At 45.5% G+C, this 17,382-nt stretch overlaps 1 protein-coding gene across 1 annotated transcript in view; it reads right to left on the bottom strand.

Moving 5' to 3' along the window:
* The window catches only part of INTS4 (integrator complex subunit 4), a 32,265-nt gene extending 15,623 nt beyond the window's left edge, over positions 1 to 16,642 (bottom strand). Inside the window, exons 1-14 of the mRNA XM_072993477.2 lie at positions 16,491 to 16,642; positions 14,823 to 15,020; positions 14,192 to 14,309; positions 13,719 to 13,825; positions 12,048 to 12,233; positions 10,993 to 11,043; positions 8,706 to 8,794; positions 8,178 to 8,298; positions 7,919 to 7,990; positions 6,099 to 6,273; positions 4,203 to 4,408; positions 2,819 to 2,961; positions 2,007 to 2,122; positions 1,225 to 1,358 (exon numbers count right to left, since the gene is read on the bottom strand). Of these exons, the coding sequence (XP_072849578.2) occupies positions 1,225 to 1,358; positions 2,007 to 2,122; positions 2,819 to 2,961; positions 4,203 to 4,408; positions 6,099 to 6,273; positions 7,919 to 7,990; positions 8,178 to 8,298; positions 8,706 to 8,794; positions 10,993 to 11,043; positions 12,048 to 12,233; positions 13,719 to 13,825; positions 14,192 to 14,309; positions 14,823 to 15,020; positions 16,491 to 16,547 (1,773 nt within the window). The 5' untranslated portion in view covers positions 16,548 to 16,642. The remainder of the gene's footprint in view (positions 1 to 1,224; positions 1,359 to 2,006; positions 2,123 to 2,818; positions 2,962 to 4,202; positions 4,409 to 6,098; positions 6,274 to 7,918; positions 7,991 to 8,177; positions 8,299 to 8,705; positions 8,795 to 10,992; positions 11,044 to 12,047; positions 12,234 to 13,718; positions 13,826 to 14,191; positions 14,310 to 14,822; positions 15,021 to 16,490) is intronic.
* Positions 16,643 to 17,382: the final 740 nt, after the last annotated feature.

Raw genomic sequence — 17,382 nt, 5'->3', positions numbered from 1 at the left:
AAGCCGGTTTTGCTGCCTTTGTGCATGGGCCTACCGCACAACGGATAGGTGGGCACATGCGCAGAAGGCAGCAACAGGAGCACATAGGGAGGCCATGAGGGCCGTGGGAAGGGGGTGGGCGGCCAGGAGAGGAGGAGGCTGTGGAGGATCAAATGACCGACCTCTGGCCCCACAGCCAGAGGCCTAAACCACGGAGCTATCCAGAAGTTCTAATCTTGGAACTGCAGAGCTGGAAGGAACCCTATGGATCATCACGTCCACCTCCTGTCAAGGAGGCCCCGTGGGGAATCGAACGCCCAACCTTTAGCTCCACAGCCAGATAGGCCCCCAACCCATTTCATTCTTGCAGTCTTGAAATCTGTCACTCACGACATTCAAAATTAAGAAACAGGCAGCGTTTTTCTGCTTTCTGGTACAGTGGTGCCTTGCAAGACGAATGCACTGCAGGACGAAAAACCAAGACGATTGGTTTTTGCAATCGCTATGGTGCTTCACAAGACGGCTTCTTCTATGGCACTGCTCCACAAGATGCGTTTTTTTCCCCCCGAGACCGATGCCTCACAAGACGAAAAAAATTCATTCGTCTTGCGAGGTTCCCATAGGAATGCATTCCTATGGGAAACTGCTTTTCGCAAGACAATTTTTTCGCAAGACAGCGCTTCTCGTGGAATGAATTACATTCATCTTGCGAGGCACCACCGTATCGGTATTCTGCTGCAGAATGATGCACAGCCGCGGAGAGGTGACATGCAGTCTCCTTAAGGTAAAAGTTCCCCTTGACTTTTAGTCCAGTCCTGTCCGACTCTAAGGCGCGGTGCTCATCCCCGTCTCCAAGCCGTAGAGCCAGCGTTTGTCCATAGGCAGTTTCCATGGTCACATGGCCAGCGTGAATAGACATGGAACACCATGACCTTCCCACCAAGGTGGCACCTATTTATCTACTCGCATTTTTACATGCTTTCAAACAGCTAGGTTGGCAGGAACTGAGACAAGCGACGGGAGCTCCCTCCATCGCGTGGATTCAATCTTACGATCTTCTGGTCTCCTGACCTTGCAGTGCAGAGGCTTCTGTGGTTGAACCCGCAGTGCCACCACGTCCCACCAGTCTCCCTATTTGCCTTAAATCTTAAAAGCCAAGGATAGACACAAAAACTGGAGGTAACTGCCATCACTTTGAAGGGATCAGAACAGACATGGTTACTTCTACTTAAATATCCAACTTACTCTTAAAGGAGGGACAAGGTGAGAGAGGCTGTCCCGAAGATAAGCGTAATGCCGGAACGTGTGGTCCGAGAAGAGGGCGGGCATCGTTGGACAGGATTTGGCCGCGTTGAAAATGAAAACCAAGACTGCAATATCTTTTTTTTGCACCACAGGTTAAGGAGGAACAAGCTCCCATAGGGACTGCAGAAGAACCCAACCCCAAAAATGTATTTCAGACAGTAATATTACAAGCACCAGCTCCTATGATAAATGATCCAATTATGACTGTGTCAAAACTTTTTTTAAAAAGACATTGAACCTTGTGTTATTTAAATGATAATAAAAAGATATAATGAAATCCATGCCATCTATACGTCCGGTTCAACAAGGCTTGGATAGCTGTTGGAAAATGCTGAGGTCGCATCAGTGAACCTCTTGCAGACAATTCAACCAAGGATAGTTTGATTTGGCAGACAACAATTAGGTAAACTGTGGTTTACAGCTTCCTTTTCAAGTCTGCTAAGCCCTTGTCCGGCAGAGCAATTGCTACAGCCAACACGCCAACCTTGCTTTACAAACCCAGATTAATCCACAGTTTCTGATTCTGCTTTACCATCAGCTAGCAAAGGGTAGCTCCTTTACACCCAGAGCTTGCAAAAAATTAATTCTTTTTATGACAGGTTATGGAGGTTGGATATTTTGGTCAGCTATAGACCCCCCAAATGTAACTTTTGCCAACCTCTGTTATCTCCGTATTCAGCCTGAGCATCATTCAGAACCCAGGGAGGGCACAGAAAGGATACAGGCTGGGTCGTCCATATCAGGCTCTGGGGTGTCAAAGAAAGGGTGGGTGCCCAGCAGTTCAGGGACCAGAGGAAGCACCAGGGTCGGATGCCGGCCTCCCAGGAACTTCAAGCACCTGCAACGGATGAATTTAAAAGGGTGAAACCTGGCAAAGCTGAAGAATCCTAGAATCACAGAGTGGGAAGGGGCCTCTGAGGCCATCCAATCCAACCCCCTGCTCAAGGCAGGAATCCAAACCCAAGCAGATTGGACAGACAGAGGTCCCATTTTCCCTAAAAGGCCTCCAGCGTTGGAGCGTTCACCACCGCTTGAGGTCATGGGTTCCATCGTCGTACTGCTCTAACAGAAAACTTCCATCGTTGCACTGCTCTAACAGTTAAGATGTTTTCCCTGATGTTCAGCCCAAAGGTGGCTTCCTGTCCCTTGAGCCCATGGCTGCATGTCCTGCACTCTGGGAGGATCGAGAACAGATCCTCCTCCCTCCTCTGTAGGACAGCCTTTCAAATATTGAAAGCCTATCACCCCTTGGTCTTCTTTTTTCAAGGCTAAACATGCCCAGTTCTTTCAGTCTTTCCTCCTAGGGCTTGGTTTCCAGTTCCCAGATCATCCTTTCCCCACCTCTTCTAAACTTGTCCCCGTTGGTTGACATCCTTCTTAAAGTGTTGTGCCCAGAACTGGAAGCGGTCCTCTTTTATGAGAACTCAAAAACAGCAAAGATTCTCAAAACTAAAGTACTTTTATCACTGGTGTTCAACGACCACATGCCACTGTCATCATACTTATTGTATTAGAAAAAAACAACAGTGCTTACTTCCAGATGGAGTCCCTGTCTGTAGGATACTTGGTGAGATTTTTCAGGAGCTCAACCAGGGCAAGGTGGATGCCTTCTTTCGTTGACACGTTGGTACAACAGAGCAGCTCGTGAAGAGCTTCCCGGATATCTCGAGAAGAATCCTAAAGTAAAAGATACAAAAAGGCTCAAAAGAGAAAAGGGTCTGTCCTGCCACAGACCCATAGCAGGAGCCGAGGACCTACGGATTCCCTCCTTCATGTTACTGATGACAACTCCTAGCAGCTCCAGCCAGGACAGCTGATTTTCGGGGATAATGGGTAATTTAGGAATCTCTGTTTGTCCTGTAAAGGTGTAAAAGACACCATTCCTATCGGATGCATGTCCAAGGATGGTTGAGACAGTTGACGCCTTTGTTCCATTTAGATTTTCTTTCCTCAAAAAAAACAAAAACAAAAAACAAACAAAAAGAAAAAGAAAAAAGAAAAATACCACAAGGCTTCCATGAGGAATAGGTAGTTTCCATAATTAACTTGTAAACTTACCAGAGTGCTTTAAGTGCTGTGGGGTGGTATATATTAGAAGCACACTTTGCTTCTTCTTTAACTTTCTTCTTTTTATTGTTGGTCATGATATATGAATCAGACACTGTGGCTAACACTAACTATACCTGAGCAGGAGAAGAGAACTGGATGGACCATGATGGGCCCCTTAGTTAGAGACTGTGGAACCCACTGCCACAAGATGCTGTTGACTTAGATGGCTTTGAAAGAGCAACGAATAAATTCATGGCTAACAAGGCCCCTCAGTGGCTACTAGTCAGAATGGCTATACATCACACCTCTAGGATCCGAGGTAAAAGCAGAAAGCAAAGTGTGCGTGCTTATACAGCACCCCATAGCGCTTAAAGCACTCTCTGAGCAGTTTATAGTTTCATTATGCAGGCTACACACCGCTTCCCCCCTACCCCAGCAAGCTGGGCACTCAATTTACTGACTTCAGAAGGATGGAAGGCTGAGTGAACCTCCAGCTGGTTACTTGGGATTGAACCACAGCAGAGTTTTTGGCTGCAGTCCAGCAGTTTAACCACTGCACCACAAGGTAGGACACCTCAATATATCAGCTGCTGAGGCATACAAGGCAGCTGCAATCATATCCTGCTAAGCAGGTTCTCCACGGGCCACTGAAACGTTGGACCAAATGAGCCCGCGGTCTGACCTATCAGGGTTCTTATCCTCGTTAACTGATAAACAAGGTGGGAAGAGGGTAAAAGGTTAGCCCAGTCCCCTGATCAGGCCATCAAGGAGGAACATCGGACATGGACACAAAGGACTCTGACTCCAGTGGACATGAAAAACCAGTTGAAAGAAGTTCTCCCAGGAGGGGAATCAAGGAAATGACTTGCCTCCAGGACACCCAGCACCGTGTCCAGCTGGTCCTCCCGAAGAGTGATGTTGTTGGAGATCTTCCTCATGGTATGAATCGACTGCAGCCTCACTTCTTCGATCTCGTCGTTGAACATGTCGACAAGGAAGTCGAGGCACTTCTCCGCGAAGGAAGGCGAGGACTGGGCCAGCATGCAGAGGGCCTCGACGGCAGCGATCCGAACCTCTAGAAAAACAAACAAGGGAGCGAAAGAGAGAGTCATGGATTCAAGCTGCACTCTGTTATGGTTTGGGCCGAAAGCAGACACGCGCCAAGCCTTGTGGGCTGGGTTTGTGGAGGAGAGAAAAAAAATTGGGGCCTGCTTTCAGTTTTTTTTTGTCCAATGCCGGCTGCCATTCCCAGTTTCACACAAAGAAACAGACCAAAAGAGAAAGGATATTTCCAACAGATGCAAGTGAACTTTACAGAACTCTCTCCGCAGAGAGACAAAAGACGGATGTCACTGGGAAGACGGCTTCCTAGATTTTCATCTTTTCAGACAGCCACCTCTAGTGCCTGTTAAGCTAGGTCATGTCAGATTTAGAGACACCAAATCAGTGCCACAGGGCTGGATCAGAGCGATTACACTGAGAAAAGGGAAGCCGGGAACTTTGGTTTTGAAATGAGTGGGTTGATCGACAAAGACTTTTAAGTAAACGTCATCTTATTGTCAGGTAAAGCCAATGTTAATCCAGGAAGGCACATTTCAAAAGGCAGAGGCTGCAACGTAAAGCCAGACACCTTTTGAGGCCATTTTGATCCAAGTGACCGGTTCAATAAGGAATCCAATGTAAAAATACTGAGCCAGTTTCTCCTTCCAGAAAGTAGCAGAAGCATCCATTCCTAACAAATGCCGGTTCCTTACAATTATGTACCTGCTTCAAACTGGCATCTCTAATGAGGTTTGGGGAGTATCTGCTCATCTGTGGCTTTTAAGCATGCTAAATCAATTGCTAAACAGAAGCTACTGGATACAGATTAACCAGAGCTCCAGGAGGCTGCTAAGAGACTGGGTTTCCATCAGTTACCAGGACCAACGGGCCTTCCGCATAAAGACGGAAAGCTCTTTTTAGGAAGGTTAACTGTTTCTAAACTTAGAAACGCCTTTTCCTTAGCAAGGTTTAATGTTTTCCCTTCCGTTTCATCAGATGGCAGATTTTAAACAATCCCTACGCGTATAAGATGCTTCCCTGGAATAACACAGAAGATGATTCTATTTGCATGTTCCCCATTGTCATTTTCTCAAAGGCACTTCTCCGCAAAAGATCTAATAGATCTAGTTAAATGTTTTAATTTTATTGTTCATTTGTAGTTGGTTCATACATGCTTTATTTACTGTTGTAAACCACCCAGGATAGTGCATACTACTAATGGGGTTGGGGCTCGCTCGCTCGCTCGCTCTGTCTGTCTGTCTGTCTGTCTGTGAAACAAACAATCCCATTACCCAGTCCTTCCGTGGCTGCTTTTCCCTGTCTCTCAGAGTTACCTTGCATATCAGGTCCAAAACGTCAGTCACTGAACAAGTGGTAAAGCTTTCCTATATGGCCATTTTCAGTAGATCTCATGTAACTGCTGAACGATTTATTTTATTTTATTTATTGGATTTCTATCCCGCCCATCCAGACTAAAGGTCTACTCTATCTATAAATAGTTAGGATTTACAGACTTGTACCTTCACTGCACTCTAGTGTGTTTTTCTTACATAGTTCATTAATCTATCAAATGTAAATAAAGATGATCATGTGAATAAAACCTACGAAGAATCTGTGGGATAAAAAATAAGCCACTGAATTGACTTTTTTTTTAAAAGGAAGCCTAAATGAACCCTCAACGAGGCGCTGAGGTGGGCGGGCAGGCAGACAGCACCTCCACTCACCGTACATCTCATCTTCCAGTCCATGAACAAAGGCTCCGCAGGCACCCGATTCAATCAGATTCACCGCTCCGGTGTCTATTTCTTCTTTGGGAGCGTCATCCCCCCATTTCCTGCCACTAGAGAATTCCCCGGAGCTGTAGAGCTCTTTGGCCCGTTCATGGGCGGTGCGTTTTCGCTGCAGACGTAACAGACATGCAGGTTACTTGCCAGAGAAGAAACTGTATTCTATTTATACGACATATATCATGCCCTGTATCACAAGATTTCAGGAGGGAGGAGTCAAAACAGCAAACGATTTAAATACAGTTGGGTGGGCATATCCACAGAAACAGTACCTACAAACTCAGTTATCCCCTGTCTGAAAATATGAAAGAAAAAACCCAGAAATACGTGTTCCCAAGGTATGTTACCAGATCAGGCCACTAGAAGGAATCAGAGACTATGCTATGTACAGAGTCTGAGTATTTGCGGTTTTTGGCATCTGTGGGTTGGAGCTTGGAACTTATTGTTGGATATCATGGCCTTCTTTAGTTTAGACCAGCGGTTCCCTAATGTTTTTAGCCCTGCGGACTGGCTGGGCAAGGCGGGGCACCCCCCTGCACTTGTGCTCATGTGCAAAGGAGTGGGCGCGCTCATGCACATGCGCAAAGGGCAGCACAGCGCTCTTGTGGGCAAGCTCACACTCGTGTCCAGGCGCAACCGGGCTGTGCAGGGGGAGTGTATGTGGGGGGGAGGTCTCTCTCTGTGGCCCGGTCCAGCTCAGGCCATGGACCATTACCGGCCCCCAGATTGGGGGTTGAGGACCTCTGGTTTAGACCACGGTTACTTAAAATTTGAGCATTTTTTTAAAAACACATGTAAAAAGTTAAACAATTGAAACTCACTGAAAACCATTAAAACCGGTCATAACACACTCCACCACCCACTCAATCCAAGATACTTCTATTCCAAAGTACTTGGTGAACAGACAGACGAGTTTCAAGAGAAGGGCATTCTTTCCACAGCCAAGAAAGCCCTCTCCAACTCTCAAAATATCCTACCATTCTCAAGGGCACAAGAGGCACTCCTGGTGGATGGGGCCCATGGGGTGCGTTTGACTGTAACAGAAGCATGCCAACGGCATTGCCCAAGTCCCTAGCAGAAACCAGAGCAACAGAGGCGTTCAAAAAGGTTTTCTAGCTTCCTTTCCGCACCACTCATTTGAAACAAGCTGCCAAAGAAGTGCAAATTAGACTCTGACCACAGTATCTGCGGGGGATCGGTTCCAAGCCCTCCCCTGCTATTGGTGAAAAACGTGGATATAGTGAACATTACACACAGCATTGTCTCGCTCCCTCTTGTGGCTAGGTCTGGTAAATACACCATATTTATGTGGGCTTTTGTTTTAATTTAATATTTTCAGGCAGCAGACAAGTGAATCTGAGGATGCTGATCCGGTGGAGGGCAGGGTATCCTATGGTATTTTCTAAAACATGTATTATGGACTGAAAAGGTAAAGGACAATCTTTAAGGTCAGACACTATCATCCACATCCTTCTCTAATCAAACTGGAACACCCCAAAGTGATTCTTCACAAGATCAGAGAGTAGCTGCGGTTAATATTTTACTGGATTTAAACTCCTGTAAAACTAGTAGGTCCCAACGTGCTATAAGCACAAAAAGGATGTTCAACAAAGTAGACCAGGAAAAAGACAAGCCTGTTGGGCAACTTTCGCCACATCAAGGTTTAAGATGCGCATGGACAAAATGAAAAAAAACAAACAAACGCACATACAGCAAGTGAATAAAACGAAATGAAAACAAAACACAGGTCTCTGTACCCTCAGGTCTGACATCAGCTTCTTATCTAGAGTCTGTTCCAAGAAGTGAGAACTAACTTGCAACATGGATCCCTGGAAGAAAAGGGGAAAGAAGGAAATTAGTTATTCAGCCTTTCTGAACACAGAATGGTGTATGAGATCAGGACAAACAGTCCTGATCTTTCTTTCTTTCTTTCTTTCTTTCTTTCTTTCTTTCTTTTCTTTCTTTTCTTTCTTTCTTTCTTTCGTAAACAAAGAGCAGGAGCATGAAAGCACTTACCAACAGTTTAGCAGCTTGGACTCTAACCACCCAGGAGCCATCACTGACCATGTGACAAATCTTTCCAAAGGCATCATCAACCAGCCGGATCTCTTCGTTGGAGGAAGGAATCGGGACAATACTGGGAGGGGGGGAGGGAGAAGGCAGATTTAAGACCCATTCCTATACAAAAGCACTGTTTCAGCATGATTAATTCCTTCGAGATCGGCCGGGAAGTTAAAAAATTTCTACTTTGTCCACATTTGGTGAAAAAATAATTAACTGGAATGCCTCACAGCACAGCAGTTTGAATCCCAAAGTTTGGGAGGAACCATGACTCTGAAGCAGAAAAAAACTGAAATATGCCTACCGATACTTCCCAGCCTGTCAGAAAATGAAAATATCAGTGAATTCATCTTTCCAATGTGGAGGTGGGAGGCTGGATTTCCCCACAACTTCAGAAAACACCGGTCCACTACACAAACAGGCAGAAACTCATCCTAAAATTTCCATGTTGTCTTTAAGTGCTATCTGATACTCCATACACACCTTTCTGGGTAAAGCTGGCTGAGGACCCAGGTGAGCTGGACGGCGGCACTGCGAACCTGCTCATAGTCATCAGTTAAGAGCTTACATGCCTGAAACGGAACGGTTTCCAGATCATCATTAGTTCTGCCAGCCCTTACTGACATTTCATGCTACCAGTTTGTCTCTTATTCTCTTTGTCATTGTAGGGGATTTAAATACGATTTAGGGGAACGAGCAAATAAAACATGATATTGGATCTACTTTGCTGGCATGTGTTTTGTTTCTGAGACCACTTCAAGATGATGATTCTTTCTTCTCAAGTGCAAAACAGTTTAGGCCCATCAGACCTTGGAAAAAGTTGCTTTTCTGGATTAGTGGTCATGGTGATGGGGATGTTCTGCGAGCTTCAGTCCAAAAATAATTCCTCTTGAGTTCTGGTCTGCACTATGTTGTTGTTGTTTAGTCGTGTCCGACTCTTCGTGACCCCCATGGACCAGAGCATGCCAAGCCCTCCTGTACTATGAGGTCTGTACTATAAGGATTAACCAAAGGATTTTGGTGGGCCCTTCCAGAAGAAGGACTGCAAAGTGTAACGAACCGGCCTCAATGCTGATATCTCATTTCTTGTTTTGCCACAAGCTAATGGCGACCCTTGAATTCATCTGATGTGAAATACTCATAGTTACAATGCATAATCAAGACTCCACATTAGACAGAAGTCATAAACCAGAAGCCATTGGAAAGATATGGGAAACTCTGTTATACTGGATCCTGCTCAGTATGAAGTCCAGGAGAGTTTGATGGGGGCCCTTCCCAGCCCTACCTGGTAATGCCAGGGTGAAAGTAAATGCCCGAAAGCATAACCTCTCTCACAGCTGTGGGATTTGGTCCAGCTGCCAAAGGGCTAGAGAACAGGAGATGCCTAAGCACCCCAAAGGATGCTCTGTGAAGCCCAACCCATTATAGCCCCTATGACTCTACTCCTTTAAGAGGGATGGCAAAATGTTAGTGGCAGTCCAGCACTGTGATTTACACCAGCAACAATATTCTAGCTAAAAATATTTCAAAAATTCAATACTAGGGGTTAAAGAAAAGTATCTCAAAATTAGAAGGGAAGCAAAACCACCTTTATGGGTGAAACAGCAAAGAAACCATGTTTTCCAGACCCACTTGAATTAGAGAAGACTTTCCATTTTCTTACTGTTTATAGATCGCAATAAGATCATCGTCATCATCCTGGATTCATCCCTAAGCTTGGAGGTCTCAGTGGTGGCCAGGAGTGCATTTGCACAGCTAAAGCTGGTGCACCAGCTGCACCCATTCCTTGAGATGTCAGATTTGGCTACAGTGACACATGCCTCAGTTACATCCAGTTTGGATTACTGTAACATGCTCTGTGTGGGGCTGCCTTTGAAGACAGGTCAGAAACTTCAGCTGGTGCAAAACTCTGCAGCCAGACAACTGACTGGGGCCAGCTACAGGGAGCATATAATGCACCTGTTACAAGAACCGCACTGGCTACAAGTCTGTTTCCAGGCCCAATTCAAAGTGCTGGTCATTTCCTATAAAGCCCTATATAGCTTGGGTTCAGGTTACTTGAAGGACCGTATCTCCCTATATGAGCCTTCCTGGCGATTAAGATCAGCAGAGGGGTCCCTCCTCTCGGTCCCATTGCCAGCACAAGCACAGCTGATGGGGACACAGGAGAGGGCCTTCTCGGTGGCAGCTCCCAGGCGATGGAATGCTCTCCCTCGGGAGATCAGGAGGGTCCCTTCCCTTTTATCCTTTCGAAAAAAGCTAAAGACCCATCTCTTCAGGCAGGCTTTTAACAGTTATAACTGAATCCCTGAACCCCAAGTTAGCAGATAATTTTAAACTTTTCCATGTCTTCATCTTTTAATTTTATTTTAAATCACATATTGTTTAATTTGTCTTTTAATATTTAACTTATTGTGTTTTTAATTGTGTGAATTTTAATGTTGTGAGCCGATTTGGGTTCCTTGTTGGGAGAAATGTGGCATAGAAATAAAACTAATAAATAAAATCATGATCCCAGAACTTCAGAGCTGGAAAGGACCCTACCGGTCATTGAGTCAAGGAGAGGCTGGGCTCAATGCAGCTTATAGTATACCATCAATTCTCCATAAGGACAAAATCAACCTGAAAATAATCTATCTGACAGAAAAACAGTACAGGGAGGGGTAACACTGAGTCATGTCTGGTTTCCTAAGTGTAGGGTTTTAGGCATATCACCTTCAAAGTTTTCACCAAGACCCACCTTATTAAACAAATACAACACAGACGTTACCTGATTATAAATGTTTTGCTGCAGCTTTAATCCCCTTTCGTGTAGCTGGAGCTATAGGGGAACATAAAAGCACACGAAATAATTAGTACATTTCCTGAAAAAGAAGAGCTTTGCACAACCTGACAGGTAAGTAAGCGGTGTTCTTTTCCAGCAATCTGGAAGCTACTCGGTGGGGTTAAGTTGTGTACTCTGAAAACATTTGACGACTTGTCAAATGGAACTAGTTCCATTTCTCTTTGTGAGGTACGTAACTTTTATGCATGGTGGGAAGCTGTCCAAATTTGTAAGAATTAAATCAGTCCCCAATCCATTTCACTCTTCTCTGCACATCTATCTTGGTCCCATGCCATAAGCACTCCCTACGGCTGGAATTCACACTCTCCACAAGATCCTTCCCATACTGGAATCCTAACTAGAGATGGGCATGAACCCTGGTTCGAAGGTTCATGCGACTTTGTCAGACCAGCACCCCAGCTGCCACGCATTCCCTTCCCCCACTTTCCCAGCTGGATTCTCCACTTGCCAGCCAGTGGACGTTGCTCTCCTCCTCCTCCTCCTCTTTGGGCATTTGTCCAGTCCTGGCAAGTCCCTCCTCTGCCTCCTCCAGCAGCTGCCCACTCAAAGGCAGAAATGCAAGAATCCCTGCCCCGTCTCCTTGTCTGAGTGGATGGCTGCCAAAGGAGGCGGAGGGGAGTTGCAGGCACTCCTGCCAGGACTGGATGAATGCCTGAAGAGGAGGAGGACAGTAGCATGTGCTGGCTGGTGAGTGGAGGATCCAGCCAGGGGGCTGGGGGAAGGGAACCGGTCTGACGAACCAGCACAAACCTCCAAACCAAGGTTCATGCCCATCTCTTCTTTTAACCCAAGCAGAAGTTTCTTCCCTGTTCTGATGCCTCTGCCCCCCCCTCTCTCTCACTCACTCACTCTCTCTCTCTCTCACACACACACACACAGAGAGAGAGAGAGAGAGAGAGAGAGAGAGATTTTCCTTTATAAGGAAAACTGGAGTGAAGAACTATGTGGATCTATTCTACTTCTGAAACACTCGCACCTACCATGGCTTTTATAGCTGCAGTCCTAACCCGAGGATCCTGGTCATTGAAATGATCCCCAATGATCTTCTGGACATCTTTGGGAGGCTGGCCTTCTGCTTCTTTCACAACACCTTTTTCCACAGTCCCAAGGCAGCCAATTAAAAGGAGGCATTTGTTCCTTACACCATGGGAAGAATCAGTCAGGTGCTGCGGAATAGAAAGCGAAACAAAGATGAGTCCTTGTTCTCTCCAAACTGAAGCAATTTTAGTTGCAATCATATAGTTTCTTTCTTGGTCTGCAACATTCTTTGGGTATTTTTAAGCTGTAGCCTTTACAAATAAATTGTAAACCACCCAGAGAGTGCTTTAAGCACTATGGGGCAGTATATAAGCAGTACGCTTTGCTTTTTGCCTTATCTGATATTCCCATCCTTGGAAAGGACACAACCTGGATGTTTTACAACACATGTATCAGCAATCATGAGTCTCCAGACAAACCAAAAGGATATAACAGCATTTTTGTTTTCAGTATCTGGTGCACGTCTTGCACTCATTAATCACATTGGGATCACCCACCCTCTGGCAATCAGCTATTCCCCTGAATAAAGGCCAGGCCACTAACTGTGTTTCTTCCTAAGTGAAATTGGATTTTTAGGTTTTCGCAATTGTCAGGGGTCTGCCATCCTAAGTATTTTTGGACTACAGCTCCCAGAATTCCCCAAACAGCATGAGCAACAATGACAAAAACAGTAATAACAGATACGATTTTCAAAAACCTTTTGGTACTGTTGGTAAATAGCAAGCACGGCTGGCTGGATTAGTGAGTTAGATATCTGACTTCAAAGCCAGAGGTTGGGAGTTCCATTTCCCACTGGGCCTATCAGAAGAAGAGCCAGCCTGTGTAGCCTTGGGCAAGCTGCACAGTCTCAGAGTGCCCCTAGAGGAAACGAAGGGTAAAGCACTTCTGTGTACTCCACACTTAGAAAAACTTGGAAAAATCTTACTATACGCCGGAATTGACTTAATGGGGCACAATTATTATTGTTAAATAGCATGTATCTAGGTAGGGACGTGGTGGCACTGCGGATTAAACCACAGAAGCCTCTGTGCTGCAAGGTCAGAAGACCTGCAGTTGTAAGATCGAATCCATGCAACGGAGGGAGCTCCCACCGCTTGTCCCAGCTCCTGCCAACCTAGGCGTTCAAAAGCATTCAAAATGTGCGTATATAAATAGGTACCACCACAGTGGGAAGGTAACGGCATTCCGTGTCTAGTCCTGCTGGCCACGTGACCACAGAAGATTGTCTTCGGACAAACACTAGCTCTATGGGTTGGAGAAGGGGATGAGCATCGCCCCCTAGAGTCGGACATGGCTGGACAAATTGTCAAAGGGAACTTTTACCTTTACCTAGCATCTATCTCCTTCCCAGGAATTAATTCTACACAGGGTGTTAACTGGACGGTTACACCTTTTATGCGCTATAAGAACAAATGCAAAACCACTTTGACAGTATAAGTTAAAGCCACTCTTTAACATCCATATACTCAAGAGGTGAAGAACTTAATGGCCAGTTCCAAAGGCAGGACGTTATTCATTCCAAACGATCGCTCCCAGAATACATCAGGAGTATGGCATTCTGAGAACTGAAGCCCAAAAGAAATGTTTCCCCATGCGCTGACCATCCTACTTACCTTGCAGGCAACATCTACCAGGCGCATTCGCACAGCAAGGACGTCCTGGAGCTTCTTCCCAATCACCAGCAGGGTGTCCAGCAACTGAGCAAGAACTTGGTGCGATTCTGCCAACAACAATAATAACAATACTAAAAATCACTGTTATTTACATTCACGAAGACCCCCAGTGTTCTAGAATCTGACACACCAAACCGGATGAAAGTTTCCGTGCATCATCTGCAGCTGAGTGAAGGCACGGTTCAATGAAACTGTGACCCAGAGGAAGGAAAGAATCAAGACAAAGAACATGATTTCTTATCCTTCTTCATTACCCTTCTTAATTCATAATAATTAATTAAGAATGGTAGGGGCAAAGGGACTGCATGCTGTTAAACAGCGCTCAGGTGGCAGAACCAGAGATGAAAACAATGGGATAGACAGAGCAGCATTCTGATTAAATAAAAGGCAATCTCAGAAAAGCCATCACATACTCTCATTTTGGAGTGTGTTAACAACATCATCGAGAATACAGTCAGGAGAAAATCCGGAAGTCTTTGACAGCAGTCCCAGCAAGGAAGCCACCTTGAGTCTGACGGAAGGATCATTCTCCTACGGTGATAAAAAGAGGGCATCAGGTTTTCGGGTTAGATAACACTCATCTAGACAAACCAAGAGTCCGAATCAGCATAAGGGTGTTTCGTATTATTTTGTTTCCAATTTATTTGTTTCTAATATTTATATATCACCTTTCCACAAGTGTCTCCAAGGCAATGGACAACATCCATAGAAACAAAAGAAAAACAGAACCGTACTGAAATACCAAAACAGTACACAAACAGTTTAAAAGGCCAAATTAAAAGAGAGGTGTCTCAACAGCTTTCTAAACATCAAAGAAAGTGGGAGGCAGTCATGGGTCTGAAGAGAAAAGTCTAGAGTTTGCCAGCCATGTTAGACTAATTAATTCATTCATTAATTATGGTTTTCCTCTTGTGGGGACCCAAAGCCCCACCCACACCTGCTTCTCCCCCATAAAACAATCTAACAGATCCTTCATTTGCAGGAGCAGTAGGACTAAGGCAATAAAAGTTCACAAAGTTTTCTCCTCAAGACCGCCAGGTCTACCTTGTAATAATGCTCCAGGAGGATCCGGACAACACCTTCCACGCTTTCAGCTTCCACTGGTTTCCTGGCAAACTGAAGCAGGTATTGTAAAGCATCTGCGGGCGAGGTAGCCTTGCACAGATCAACATGGAGGGCTGCTGATTTGCTTGGTTTGGTCAGCCGGAGCTTCTTTGCCGAAATTTCTTCATGCTGCTGTTGCTGAATTGTTTGCATGGCATTAAGATGTGAGAGAAGCATCATCATCATCATCATCATCATCATCATCATCATCATCATCATCATATTACTTTCCACCAGCTACTCCTTATTAAGATTACAGTCTCCCACCCAGAACATGGTATCACATGTCATAAGAAACCAGAGATGCCCGTATGCAACATTCTAGAAGATCTGAGAGTAAATGCTGTTTTCTAGGCTAAAAGCCTGGAATTTCAGGGTCCCTCTTAAAGAAAGGCTTTAACATAAATGATCCCAGAATCCTAAAACAAGGATGGACAAGTTGTGACTCCCCAAATGTTGCTGAACTGTAGCAACCATCGTCCCCATCTGCTACACGGACTGGGGCTGATGGGAGTCCCAGTCCAACATCAGGAGGGCCATAGGTTGCCCTTCCTGTCCTGAAGTACCCAATTTCAAGCCTGAAAAAAATCACAGGTCTTAGATTTCATTTGCTGATAAGAGGCGTTTAGCCTCATTCTCAGTGCAAGCAGAGGCACCTCTTCAAAACGGTAGCAGGAACTCCCAAAGATGCAACACTCTTTCTTCTAAAACGGAGTACGTGCCTAGAAAACTTGCATGAAAGAAAAGAGGAAACCTGGTTACTATTCCCTACAACGTTCAGACTACTTGGGGAAGGGGTTCAGTTAACTTAAAAAAAGCCCCCATCAGTCTGCAAGCTTAAATGGTACAACCCAGATACAGTATGTACAGGTTTACCATGTCACGTTTACCATCTCAGTGAGAAACGCGGCCCATGTTATCCGTAATTCGTTTTTCTAGAGCGTTGGGATTAGAAGGGACAACAAGCAATTGATCTTCAACCCATAAACATAACGACCCAATGCGACTCTTACCTCGTATCTCACTTAGGACTCGGGGATTTCTTCTTCTTCTTCTTTACTACAACCCCCCAGCTATATTGGATCCTGAAAATGTGATCCCCCCCCCAAGCTGTGACCTCAGGAGCACTGGCCTCAACCAGCATCCTTTCAAAGCCAAGTCAAATTAGCCAAGGGGGGGGCTGACTCTCCTCACTAAGAACCCGCTCTTTCACAGAACATAGAGAGAGAGGCTCAGGTAGCAGATTTATCTCAGACAGAAAGAAAGTAGGATGGGGGTATCCTGTCAAACCTCGTAGGATGATTGTTAGGATAGTGGCAGGTGCTGCTGCACTTACTTAGGGTCCCACCTCCATCAAAAAATAATAATAACGAGACAGAATATCAACTGCAGGCCAGCTAAAAAGCAGCTCCCCGACCCCCAGGTGCCTGACCCTTCAGGCAGAAGTTCAACAGGGAAAAAACTTCCCTAGAAGTATGGGATAACTCTGGCCTTCGTTCTTCCCCCACCCTCACCCCCCCAGAACCCGTTTCCAGACTCTTCGATTTCCACACCCGCAAAAAGATGCCAAAAAAGTTCTTCAAAGCGCCCCCCTCCCTCCGGCGTTACCTGGACGACCACTTTACTGAATTCCTCGTAAACCCTCTTCTTTAAGTGAGCCGCCATCTTGGAAGCCTGCGTTTCCCTTCCCGGCGAGGATTGGACCTCCCCGGCCACCGTACCCGGCGCTACTGGGCACGGGCGAGCCAAAGAGTTCCGGTTTCGTTGTTTTTCTGTCCCGAGCACCACTCGACGCTTTCTTCAGGCTCCCCACCGAATCGCATGGATGCCTCCATGTGCGGGGCTAAGGGGGGAAGAAAGAGTGGCACACAAGGCAGGCATCCACTCAATGAGACAAAGCAGAGTGAGAGTTACTGCTTCACTTGCGAGGCTTTGAAAGCTCCCTGGAGCAGTTCATAGTCGCAGTTTTAGAGTGACTCAAGGTGGGAACCCTCCCAAATAAGAGGAAGCATCCTTTCATATTAGTCTCCTTGAAGAGGCGGAGGCGAAGAGCAGCGTTATTACTCGAAAGTACTGCCCACGAATGGCCAGAACAAACCAAAAATTTGAAATTTTCATTTACTTCGAACACCTCTTGCTCTTCACGTGGTTGATATTAATTAAGCTGCGACGGAGATCCGGAAGTTGAAGTACAAAACAACCTGAAATTTCCAACCTTTTGTGGGTAAACTATAGAGACTACAGCACCAAGTGGGAAAGAACGGACAACCTTATGCGTTCCTCTCTAGCCCCTGCAGAATTCTCTTCTTTATGGTTGCCAGGAACGAGGAGAGCAATTTCTAGAGCAGCTGATTGTTGCTTAGCTTGCTACGACTTGGGGTTTAATATTAAAATTTTTAATTAAAAAAACAATTTTTCTTGGATGGAGTTTTTTTTCTAGCTGGAGAGTGCTTAATGTCAGTAGGTGGTAGTGCAATTAATATTTGCACATTAATGATAG

The sequence above is a fragment of the Pogona vitticeps genome, chromosome 3 (assembly GCF_051106095.1).
Source record: "Pogona vitticeps strain Pit_001003342236 chromosome 3, PviZW2.1, whole genome shotgun sequence".
In the NCBI taxonomy this organism is placed as follows: Eukaryota; Metazoa; Chordata; class Lepidosauria; order Squamata; family Agamidae; genus Pogona; species Pogona vitticeps.
This window is presented reverse-complemented; position numbering and strand designations above follow the sequence as displayed.